Source organism: Alligator mississippiensis, chromosome 1 (assembly GCF_030867095.1).
Source record: "Alligator mississippiensis isolate rAllMis1 chromosome 1, rAllMis1, whole genome shotgun sequence".
Taxonomy (NCBI): domain Eukaryota; kingdom Metazoa; phylum Chordata; order Crocodylia; family Alligatoridae; genus Alligator; species Alligator mississippiensis.
In genome coordinates, this window is record NC_081824.1 from 187,999,823 (window position 1) to 188,013,015 (window position 13,193).

The 13,193-nt window shown below is 41.2% G+C and overlaps 1 protein-coding gene across 3 annotated transcripts in view; it reads right to left on the bottom strand.

Moving 5' to 3' along the window:
* Positions 1-1,741: 1,741 nt before the first annotated feature.
* CENPF (centromere protein F) overlaps positions 1,742-13,193 on the bottom strand; it is a 56,005-nt gene continuing 44,553 nt past the window's right edge. For all 3 annotated transcript variants that reach the window (XM_006260364.4, XM_019483182.2, XM_059717854.1), the window contains 4 exons: positions 12,428-12,590; positions 10,779-11,249; positions 6,363-6,556; positions 1,742-2,985 (listed from right to left, as the gene is read on the bottom strand). In XM_006260364.4, the coding sequence (XP_006260426.3) occupies positions 2,782-2,985; positions 6,363-6,556; positions 10,779-11,249; positions 12,428-12,590 (1,032 nt within the window). In that variant the 3' untranslated portion in view covers positions 1,742-2,781. The remainder of the gene's footprint in view (positions 2,986-6,362; positions 6,557-10,778; positions 11,250-12,427; positions 12,591-13,193) is intronic.

A 13,193-nucleotide genomic window follows, 5' to 3' on the forward strand; every position in this document is an offset into this window, starting at 1 on the left:
TCCATCAGCTACAATGGAATAATAGCCCAATGATGCCAACACCTTTCCAGTATGCTTTTAATTTACTGTTTTCAAGCACACTGCTGTTGCTCATTCAGAGGTGAAAGTTTAGAGAGCAAATTGGACCACATAAACCTGAACCATAAAATAAACATTGGGCAAAAAGGGAACTAAGAGTAAGGGCAGTTAATGCATTTTCTGTTACAGAATATGAAAGAGTTTAGTATTACCAAACTTACCCAAATCCAAGATGACCCTGAATTTCAGACAACCTCCCCCTTTCCCTCAACAATTAGATGCTATCATGTTTCTCTAAAAGACACACATCCATTCAGAAATCACCAGTCCTTTTTACAAAGCTACCAAGCTGATACTTATGAATGATTTTAAGTTAGTTGTACGATTCTTTTAAAATACACAATTTAAGGGAACATCCAATGTGACCCTAAGAGCTCACAAAGCAGGCAGGATACACTGACCATGTAAATGTGATGTACAGACAAGAAGTATAATCAGAGAAACAAAGAGAGTGTACCAATTAATCTATCCCTTAATTTATAATTGACATTGCTTTGGAGTGCAACATTAAGCTGGTCCTATGTAAGGAGAATAAAGACCCAGTCCTAATGTCATAAATGTAAAGGACTCTTTTTGTTCCTTAGTTTCCCTGAACATTCTATATCAGTTCACAAAACTAAAGCAGCATTTCCATAAGGTACATTTAAAGTACTAATGCTCAAGCCACCTTGAGGGCATGGAAGCTTTGAAAACATAAAACAGTGAAACTGGGGCAATCTAGCAATAAGAACGTAATATGTCCATTCTCCCTTATTCTACTCAGCTATTGCAGACACTAGAATGATTGGAGTTGCATTTGATATTGCAACACACCAGTTTAGAACTGTGTAAAGTTCTGACCTGACTCCATCAGAAGGTTATAAAATAATGCTTAAATAATAACTAGTACTTTAATTACAGCATAATTTCATAAAGTACAACCTAGTCACAAAAAATTGATCTGTTACTGAAGCATTTGAAGAGTTTGCGTCACTGCTCAGATCATTCGAGACAAAAAGGAAAGATATACATGTTTCCCTAGCTTTATGCTGTACATACATTCCTGGAAAATGGCATATAACTCACGTTTGCATAAAGGGAACCTTCTTTACAAGGTAACAAATAGGGATACGTTCCAAGACCTTGATTGTACTGACCCCCAGACTCATTTCTACCACTTTTACAAGACAATGTTGGTACTCACCAACAGCAGACAGTGCACACAAGCACAGGGCACTACCATAATGGGGATGGCAACTACAGAAACACGTGTCACAGACAGCAAGCGAGGAGCACAGATCCACACAGGAGACTGTATTTTGGTGTGTGTCGCTCCCACAATGCACCGCACAAAGCAGCTGACTGCGGGCTTCCACCACACCAATCGTATAAGAATGAATTTACCTCACATATAACAAATATTTGGTATAAAAAGGGTCATCACATAAGAGCGAATTCACACACACAGAACCCGCATGAAATGAGGGAAACCTGTAGTTGCTATATTTCTTTTAAAAAATCCACATTTGAATCACATGGGTTAATGTATTCCCCTGAAATTATCAGAAAAAATTTTAGATTAGAATAATGCTCCATTTTAAATATATAAACACAGAGACAAACCTTGTACATTCCACCAGGCCCCCACTCAATAATAAAACAAAGATGCAACAGGTAACACAAGTTTGACTTGGAGTAAAAATGTATTGTTCACTTAGGTTAACACAATTACACAAAAATGCAGGGGGGGAGGGGGATTCATCCTCTTTCAACTTGCAGGTGGTTAACAAATAAAGACAAGTTATGGAAAAAACTAGAGAAAGTCTGATCCAATACAAGAACAGAAAATAAAAAAGTACCTTGTATCTACATTGTAGTTTCTTGTGTTAGGGCTCCTACTGTTAGTGTTTTAGTAGGTTTGATTATTTTAATACTTGGCCTGGAAAGGTAAACATGAACAGCATTTTTCTGGGGTAAAAAACAGAAATCATTTCCACTCAGTTGGGCAATTAATCATTTAGATAATCAATCTGAAGTAATACTTTTCTTTTGGCTAGCATTGTGTTCAGCTAGTAGGTTGGCCTCAATGAGATACTTTCAAGTGATAAATCTGTTTTTATTTTATCTTGGGCTTTTTTGTAATGATTTTTCACAAATTCAAATGCATTTTATCATGACCTAGATTACATTTCCATTTTTACTAGAGGTGCAGTCTTGCCAAATGCAAACTGGTTTTTGCAGCCATTTCACTTAATTTTCCTTTGTTCACCCACGTTTCCATTATATCTAGAGAACCTTTTTGTTTAATAAATGCAAAAAATAACCTGTTTTGAAAAAGTAATGCAGTATGTGTAAACAAAAGGAATAGTGGTAGGTTGTAATGTATTACACCACATATGTAATATGTGGTTTGCTATTTCTTACTATTAACATTTCTATTTCCAAAAAGTTTTTAAAAAATTATTTACATCAACCAAGAATATCAGCTGTATTACTAACACAATTATAAATAAAACTGGACATCTATTCTATCAGAGTATTTCTAGTGGCTTTAGCAAGTATAGCTATTAGTAAATGTTCAAGAACACGATCTACAAAACCAATACATTATGAAAAGAATAAACAGTCTTTTCGCAAAAGAAAATATAGACATATGTTTAGTCACAAAAAATATTTTCTGATCTTCTAAATAGGATTTTGCTCCGAAATGATCCGAATGCAGCTTTACTGTACCCTACAGTTTTCTTCTTCATCTTTATCAGGCAAGGCTTGTTTCCTCAAAGAATATTTGTTTTGGGGCGTTTCAAGGCTCTCTCTCGAACTCTCAGCAACAGCTTTCATGGAGTGCTTATTTACACACAGAGATCTTGAAGTAGGTTCCATTGGTAAGATGGGTGTTCCTGCTTGGCATTGCAGAGCATCATTCACCTGCAACACAAACAAAAAGGATCTTAGTGCTGTACTAGTTGTTATCAGTCCTGTCAGTAAGTGGGATACCTATTCCAAGTGACAGAATATTAGTAGCAGATACTGTGCAGGAACATAATGCATCCATGCATGGTGAATTAGAGCAGCGGTTCCCAACCTTTTTAGACCACAGACTGGCACACCATGGACCAGCATACCGCGGACTGGTTGACTGCCCGTCTCCAGTATGCCAATCACTTCTGGACTTCCAGTCTGGCAGTCAACCCTCCTGCAGCCAACCCTTTGCAGCCTAGTGGGTGAGAACCTCTGAAGCATTTTTCTTTTACCCTCTGATTTTTTTTTTTTTTTTAAACATTCTGACCAGAGGAAGAAGCAGCTCTGCCCTCATGGAGGTGGCTACAAGCTCTACAGGGGAAGTCAGCAAGTAGCATAAGAAGTGAAAAGCAGACAGCTTCCAGTGGGAGCAGATGGAATCACTGACCAGGAAAAACCAGCAGAGCAGACCAGATGCCTGAATTCTCCTGGTCAAGGAGGGTACGTCAAGCAGGCAGAGGTCCTGGTATTCTGACAGACTGTTTGAGAAGACCAAAAGGATCCCTGGGGATTACTGGGAAAAGTCCTGTAGAAGCCCAGAGAAACCTTTGGGGAGGGCCCCACAAAGACTGTCAATCCAGTCCTGAGAAGGCCTCAGTTCACAGTGCTATGGGGCTTCCTCAAACTGCACTGCCCCTCAATGCCAACTAGAGACCCTAAAATGAGAATGAACTGTGGCAAGCAAAAGAGAGATTATTTTGGGGGAACTTGCAGAAGGGATAGAGTGTGGGTACTTCCAGTGGCCAGGCAGGGTCAGGGTCCCCTACAGTCTATTACAGTCAGCATCCCTACAAAAAAGTGAAAATAATCTATTTTATTTAGTTTTAAAAGTAACACACAAAGCTCTTAGGGCAACTAGCTAGTCCTCACCACATTCAGAGGTGTAGGGCTGGCATCTCCTTCCTTGTTTTAAATATGGCAAGTCATGCAATATGGCAAGGAATAGGCAAAGCCATCACAACACAGCAGGTCCTAGTCTACGCTCTTACTCCATCACTTGACACTACAAAGCTTCATATATCTTTCAAACTTATTACTAATATTTCATAATGCACTTCCCTACAGTATGCTCTGTAAATATAACAGTTTCATAACTAAGCGCTCATTGCAATGCTCTTTGCTAACACTGGGCTGAAACCACTACTTGCAGTGCGATTTGTGAGCACATATTAATCAAGTTCTGTTTTGTCATATTTAAAAGAGAATTTATTTACACATAAAAATGATAAAAAGCATGTTTGAAATCTCTTGGCAAATTTGCTAAGCTTGTTTGAAATGAACTATGTTTGACTTTCAGACTGAAATCTGTGAAATAAAGTGGTGGAAGGAAGGCAAGAGAGGCTTGGGGGAGAGAGGGGGGTTGGAAACACAGCACACAGTACACTGAATATTTTATTGATAACACTCCTGAACAGCAATTTTTTTGTAGTCTGTCCTATGTCAGTGCAAACTTGGAAGACAAAAAGAGTTTTCCTTGCTGAAAAAAAGCAAATACATGTACCCTACAAGTGACTGAAAGAGGTAATGGACATAGTGTAATTCCTACAGCTGACGAGGCTCCTATTGACCTGTACTGAAAAAGTAACAACTGAAATTCTTATCTTCCACTATACTGTTATTCGCCTGTACAGAGTTTTTGATTATTAAGGTTAGGAACAAGATGTCCTCATACAAATTATTTACAAGAAACTTGAGCAATGGACAGCTCTGAGAAACACTGCTCCCCCCAGCTCCATGTTACTTACTGTTCCGCTTATTTGTTATATCTTTAATTATACTGCTGCAATCAATAAATAAGTTCTATTACAAGCTTGTTGATCTACAAGCTTCTTAAAAACTTATCACATTCGTGAAGGGGGTTGAATCAGATGTCTTCTGATGTCTTCCAATGTGTGACCAGTACTCAGGATTTCCTTTTAATTCCTCCAAGAATACTGGGATTCTCTACATATTCTCTTAACTTTGTTCATTTGGAAAGCATTGTGGGATGTGTATAGGAAAGGAGTGCAAATCAAACTTATTGAGATCATTTATGGAAACAACAACAGAATATCCAAAGAATATCTAAGATGGAAAAAAAAAACGCACATTTTTAATAGAACAGGTAATTTAACCACTGAAATAACATGCCTATGAGCATAGTGGATTTTCTTTAAACATGACTAAATCCTTTTTAAAAGACACCTTATAGCTAAAAAAAGAAATTTAAAATTCAAGACTTCATATTCAGGAAATTGTTTGGTAAATTCTATTCCCTGTACTATTCAGGAGATCAGAATAGATAGTCATAATTGCCCTATTCAACCTTAAACTCAAACTCTTCCACCAAGTATAGACTATATTACACATGTTGATAAAGCCTACCATAATGTATGGATACTCTGTGGTTGACCTATATTTGATTCAACATTCAACTCCAAAAAAATCCAAGGATATTTTGTGTACTGCTTTTGTGTTATCTAGTAAGCCAGAAAATTCAGCCACTGGCATCCTTTTAGGTAGCCTTAGTAAGAAGGAGCACCAATACCTATATTCCTGAGTTCTTAATAGGTTCATAGCATCTCAATTTGAAATACTGTTCATGGAAAGACAGAGGTTTGCACAGCTTCAAAGGGGGAGTGGCAGCGGCTGTACGCCAGGGGAAGAATTGCTCCAGCTTTAACCCTGCTTCTCCAGGGATCAAGTTGGAGTGATCTAGCTACAGGCTCCTGCAAAGCAACTGTTAAACTGTAGCAGCTGCTTTGGTTATAACTTAGTGCTTCAGGGAGCTGAATTCTGTTCCACGAAAACATTTCAGCATTAGGCCCCAATTCCACTCTTGCAGTAGCTTGAGTTTTCTGTGCATAACAGGCATATCTTTTTAGCATCTGGCAGATAAAAATTAACTAAAATTATGTTATCAAGTTTCAAGTGAAAAATTAAAGCTTGTGTAGCAATATATAAACAAAAGGACAAAATTAAGGCTGTACAGACAAGTTTCATTAAAGCATATTCTGAATGGCTGTTTAAAAATATTTATAGATGTGCATTCCGTTTAAGTTACACAATTTAGGCATTTGGTATAAGGTCACAAATTTGACCACAGAAACAATTTTAAAATTACCATAATACCCAGACTTCTGATATGCTCAGATTTACCCACTGTATTTACATGCATGACCTTGTCTTCAAGATACTTTTGGCATATTTAAGAAAGGTGGTATATATCCTCAGACCCACTTGGCAAGATAAATGCACAATGGAAATTTCCTATGCTTTAGACATTTTTATACATTATCAGTTACCTTTTGTGATTTGCTGCCACCAGCTGTTGGTTTGGAGAGCTCAGCAAGATTATCTGATCTGCCTTTTTGAAAGCTCTGGGTTGATGGTGATGATCTCTGGCTTTGGGCAGCAAGGCGGGGACTGGTTCTCAGGTTTAAAGATGTTCTGCGTAAAATATAAGGGCTAATTTTTCCAGTAGGGATATCACCAAACCCTGAAAAACAAACAACTTCCCATTAGACCTGGTTGATTTAGTTATGTTATTGTTCTAGCCAATTTGATCTCCCCCATTTTGACAGAGAAAACACTGGCTCAGGAGTCAAGCTCCTTTGGCCACAGGGGTCAGATAGACAGCACAGACCCTGCCCCCCAACCCCACCCCACTCAGATCAGTCCAGCGTGGCATATGGGTCAACAAAACCTAGGGCCAGCACTACAGCTGGATGATACGGCTCCATGGGCCAGACCCAGCCTGCAAGTCATACCTTTGACACCCCTGTCCTAATTGATAAATGGGACTTATTCCAGTAAATAAAATACATTGGGGGCTGCCTCGCATTCTCAGGATGTTGCTTACACTGTTCCTTGCAACTCTCATAGAAAGTAACCTGCAAGTCTAAGCACTCAACTTTTAGAGTCAACTACTGGAGCTAAGAACACTCAGTGCTCTCCAGGACTGACCCCTTCTGGTTTAAAAATCATATTTACTGTAAAGGAGCAATTAGGGATGTGTACTCAGACGTGATCCCAAAGGCCTTCCTTGTGCAATCCACCCCACTTTCTCTCAATCCTAATGGATCCATATACACATACTTCCAGCTACTCTTCTGATGCACTCTTAAAGAAGATGGAACCAAGCTTCAAGCATATATAGCTTGCAATAGACTGTTAACCCCCTCTGTGAAACTAGTGAGGAAATTTTGAACCATGAAAGCTGCAGGAGCCCATGAAGGGGAAAAACATAACTACTTTTGTACTAATTTCTATAGCAAGCATCCCCATGGCCACCAGGTTCATAACACTTCAGTGTCAAATACATACTATATTTACTGTACTCCAATCCAGGATGAGGTTTTCCCTCCCCCCTCATTTAATATGGCAAGGGGTGGGAGGGAAGGCTCATCTTAGTTTTAGGTCCTCAGCTGCTGCCTGCCCCACCACCACCACTGCCCCTTGCCCACCTCCAGGTTCCAGCAGGGCTCCAGCCCCGTTTCATCCTGGGGTACGGCGTGTGTGGTTATTCTGGCCCCAGTTGGGCACAGTAGCAGTTGTTGCAACAGCAGCAGCACCCTAGCCCAGGAGCCCAGTTCAGAGCTGTCACTGCTATCGAGCTGGCCTAGAGCAACCATATGCTCTGTGCCCCAAGCTGGAGCCATAGGCTAAGCAGTGGTGGGTGGGAGGGAGGGCACTCAGCAGGACAAAGGCTGCAGCAGCAGAGGTTGGGAGAGCCAGACAGGGGGGCAGGCAGCAAGTCGTAGGTGGGACAAATGGCAAGGAGCAGAAGTATTGCGGAGCAATGGGCAGGGATCAAGCTGCTTGACTCCCCCACCACCTACCCCCTACCACTCGGTTCCCCTGCTGCTGTTTTCCCTGCTGCAGTAGTGAGATGAATTTAAAAAATGACCCTCCAATAATTAGACTCTATACATGGAAAATTATAACAAAGAGGGGTGCACCGATAGAGATTTTGGGGGCCGATAGCTGATTTTTAAGGAGGCACAATCGGCCAATACTGATCCAATTTCCGATAGAGCTGTACACAGCTAGTAAGTTTGTTGTGGTGGAAGGGGAGGGAGGACGGAAGGAGCATGGGGGGTGCAAATCAACGCTGCACGCAACCCAGAAGGCATTGGGGGGGGCGCAACATGTGCCCTGCATTTGCGCGCGGGGGGGGTGGGCTGCAGCTGCGGACTGGGGTTGGGGCTGCATTAGGCTCTTTCTGGTGCATGGGGGCCATGCTCCCGGTGCACGGGGGCTGTGCTCAGGGTGAGCAGCGGTGCTGGGGGGGGTTACAGGAGGGGGTTACGGCAAAATCTGGGGTGGCTGCAGCCCCCCCCAACCTCCCTCCCAGTGCCACCTGCCCTGAGTGCAGCCCCCATGCACCAGGAGCGCAGCCCTCCATCCCCAAGCGCAGCTTCCACATGACAGGAAGAACCCAGCACAGCCACAGCACACAGCTGCAGCCCCCTGCCGCAGAGATCCAGGGCACATGCCCCCCCCACGTCCTCCTGGGGTGTGCGCAGCAGCAGGAACTGTGCCCCCCGAATGAGCCACAGCTGTCCTGCACCCCACCCCAGCTGGGCAGCTCCTGCCCCATTCCCTCCCTCACTGCAGAGGCACTGATCTGCCCTCCGCTCCCCCCAACAGATTTACCAGCTGCATGCAGCTCTCCACACTGCCGAGCTGTGCTCCTCATCGCCTACGTGCTGTACTGCAGTTGCGCATATGCACAGGCATTTTTCAGCCAAATTATCAGCCACATCTGGCCAATTTCTGATACAATCGATCTTCTTTATATCGGTGCTAATCCAATATCAAACCAATGCATCAGCATACCCCTAGTAACAAATTTATGCATATTCCATGTATAGAATCTAACTGGGGGGGGGAGGGGGCGGGCTGTCTCAAATTCAGAGTTGTCTTGGGTACAGGTAAATATTGTACCTTACAAGTGAATAATAAGGCAAAAAAAACCCTGTTTGTGTTCTTTAAGGTATATATAGATGGCCCCCAAATTTTCTTCTAGTAGGTTTGGAGAAGGAAAAGTGATACTGGGAATATGTTCCAGAAACCCTACTTTGCTGGAAAACTTTTACAAGATACTTCGGAGGACCCAGATGCATGCATAAGAAGCTGAAATCTCAGGAGTAACTTGAGTATCACTCCCTCAGCCCTACAGAGCTGTTGAGTCTGAAAAAATGCTTCTCAACCTTTTTGCACTCAAAGCGCCCTTCACAGGACTCAAGACATCCCTCACTGGACCTGAGGCACCCCTCTATAACTTTTGTGAATGGAGAAGCACCAATTTCAAAAATTAAAATTTATATGTGACAATGCTTACCCCCGTGCAGAAGGGCTGGGCAGCGAGGGTGGAGGATGGTTCAGGCAGAGACATATCTGGACCTACGTTTATCTACTTAGTTTGTCTGCTCATCTTCTCACACCTCATGGCACCATTCAAAGAAAACAGCAGCCCCCCAGCATACCCTACCACCCCCTGGTTGAGGAACACTGGTCTAAAACCTTAAAAGGGTGATTCTGGGCCTTTTTAGACTAAAGCACCCCTCAGAAAATGCCAGCTCTTACTTTTCACTTATTTTTTGACTACAGAAAAATAGAGCAGTTCTGTTACAAAGAAGTCAGAAGCACAGCAGGGCAGATTGTGTTTAACACTAAGAAACCCTACTTGAAATCTCTGGGTTTATCTTATGAATCACGTTTGCCCACTTGCAGTGTTAACACTGCTTGGCACTGCCTCCCTGTGGCACGCTTTAAAACAGTGCTTCTCAAACTATCTGATGTGACGGACTGGCAATTTTTTTTCCAGTGGGCCAGGGACCGGTGCCCGGCTCAGCCAGTGGCAACAACTGCGTGTAACAGTGCTACACAAATGCGCGACCGGCTGTTTCTTTCTCTTTCCTCACCTCGCACCATGTGACGTCACCTGGAGTGTTGGAACGTACAAACTGTGGCGCTATGACATATCAATGGTATGATTCTGAAAATATATTTCTTTCTTTCCTGGCAACTCACTGCGGACCAGCGACCGGTGCCGGTCCACAGACCACTAATTTGAGAAGCACTGCTTTAAAACATATCAAGGCATCCCAGAGAGCCGTGGCCCCCTGCTTAAGAATTACTGATCTAGACCAAGATTCTCAAAACTACTAATTTAAACTTAGGATTCTAATTCCCTATTTAGGCATCTCCCTGATTTTCTGAAGTGCTGAGTAACCAACAGCTCCGACCAAGATCCACAGAACTATTAGCTGCTCAGGACTTTCAAAAATCATTTAAAATGCCCAAATGTGGATGGGAAAACTAACCTTACACCCCTTGTTTTCAGAATGGTTAGCAATTTTACTGTCCTCATAGTTACTAAAAGGAAACACATGGATAGACCTCATGCAGACAACAAGGATCAGACTACTAGAAATTATATACCGTGGAAACAAGATAGACCAGCCCACAGCTTTACCTGCATGGAACTGTATTTACAACTCTTGGACCTAAACTCAGACATGACAAGCAGTTGAATTAATGAATTATGCCAAATATATGAGGGTTGAATTTAATAAATGGCATCCCACTTCTTTCAGTGAGTTTTATTCCATATATGGCAACATGACTATTTAAGAACATAAAAACAAAAATCTTACACCATCAATATGGAATGCAACGAGGGTGGTATTACCTTATACTGAAGTTGCAATTACCTTTTTTCACCACTTCTGGGAGTCCCTCTGGTTGATATTCTCTGTTCTCACTCAGTGAATCCTGGTAGACAGCTCCTTTTTTAAGCTTTTTAGCTAATATCTCTGGTATAGGGGATCTTGGTACTCCATTTTCTTTTATTTCTTGACTTCTTCGCCTTTTACCTGAAAGCCGAGTTGAGTCTTCTTGACTCCTCTCTGTAACTGGCTGATCATTAACTGTTACTGGATTATCCAAACTGAGCAAAGGAGAATTACTGACTACAACATCTGTTGTTGGTTTCAGCTGAGCATTCAGCAGGGAGACTTGCGTTTTTAACATTTCATTCGCTTCCTCTAGTTTGTGGAAATTAACAATGAGAGAACAGTACTTCTCCAGGTTCTCATCTGCTTCTTTGGTTTTCACTTCTATAGATTCCTGCAGTTCTTCAAGCTTCAACCTCATTTCTTCTGTACTGGCACCATCAGCAACAGCTGAGCAAAACAAAGATTCATTACCTCTATGAATGGCTTTAAAGATCCCTTACAAGGAGATATTCAGAATACAGTGATCAAATATTTGTTAACCAGTTAGAAAGGGTATGTTTTTCAGGGATAATGACCTATAACCAAAAAGGACATTATATAATAAAAAAATGACCTGCAACTTATGCAGAATCTGAATGCGTCTGACGTGCACAAACAGCATTATTTCTGGCCCTTCTTAATTTTGGCGAATTGATTGCAGGTTTTCAGATAATTTATAGAAACCCCTTTATACTAATTATCAATGTTTATTGAACACTAAATAGTATGCATTGATCTATATGATGACATTGTCAGACAAATATTCCTGTTTGTGACAGTATGTAAAATATTTAAAATTTTTTCCTATCAGCTCTATCTTCTCTAACAACTCCAGAAAAGTTCATGATTACTGAAAACCCAATATGTTTTCAGTAATCATGAGCTCTTCTGGAGTTGTTGGAGAGGTTTTGATGAGTGGGAGGAGGGAATTTAATCTGTTCTACCTATCATTTCCTTGCCCCAGAAAGTTGCAGCTGTTGCCAAACTGATAGCTAGAAAAAATAATGATACTGACTGAAATGTAATACCTTAAAAGACAGCTTCTCTCACTGTCTATAACTCAAGGAGGACCAAAAAGTATTTTCAGGTCTGACTTTCCATAAAGTTACAGAATACATTTTTTTCATGCATTAAGTTATCCATTCCCAGAATATGATTTTTCTTTGTGTTTACTAAAAACAGAAAGAATGGGCATTCTAATATTCCATACTTCTATAGTGAGCAGTACAAAATGTTGAGCCAAAATGGCAAAAAGTTACATGCAACAATCTAGTGCCATCAAAATAAATGCCAGTTCTGATTTCAAAATGTAGGCATTGAATATGTATATTCAAAATACATAGTAGCCTCTGAAATTTGAAAAGACAAATCTTCAGCAGATTTTCACTTAGTGCAAATGATAGTTCCACAGTTCAGAAAGTTACAGGTTTACACTAGCTGAAGATCTGTCCCTGTTCAGAACCCTGTGTAATAACAGATGTTTGGAAAAACATTTTAGAAACAGACGTATTACCATTAAGAAATGTGTCATTACTAACTTATAGCAAGACATCCTGATACCCCATATTTTTTCTGAAATTACTTACTTTGATTTTGCTTCTTTAATAAAGCATCACGTTCAACAATTTGTTTCTGCAAAACTTCTTTTTCTTGCTCCACTTGTTTACAGGATTCGATACACAGCTGCAATTTACTGTGGGCCAATTCAATTTCCTTCTTTAGCTGAACTATGGTCTTAAGATTGTCTACCTACAAAAAATAAAAATAAAAAGGACCAGAGCTGTGCAATTAAATTACAGGAGCTCCTAATTCTGAGAGACTTTAAAGTCATACTTATTAAAGAGCCATGTGTGTAGCTTACAAGAACAAAACTCTACAAGTGAACTCTAGAAAAAACGTGAGCATTCAGATAAGGCTGTCCAATTGTCGTCAGCTCTCATTAACACCCAGACTGCAGACACACAGCCAGTTGCTCTCCTTGTACCGCTCCTTCTGCTTCAGTCTCCAGGGTCCTTTTCCCTCTTCCAGCTTTTGCTTTCTTCCCCTATTCCTGGGGCCTGGGCAGTGCAGCCCTTGGAAGGTGGTGGGGAGAAGTTATTCTGCCTGCACTGCCTATACAGCTGAAGGGAGCACATGCAGTGGTGCAGCCCCCAACAGCTCAGAAATCAGACAGCCTTATGTCAGAACTAACTTCCTATCTATTTCAGCTGAATGCAAGACAGATTTGAAATAACTTCATGAGAAACCCAGCTGAAAAGCATGCATTTCAGATGTGTGTCTGCCCCACGGAAAAACAGATTAAAGCATCAAAGTAAATAAAATGTGGCTACCTGGAACTATAGGATAAGGACA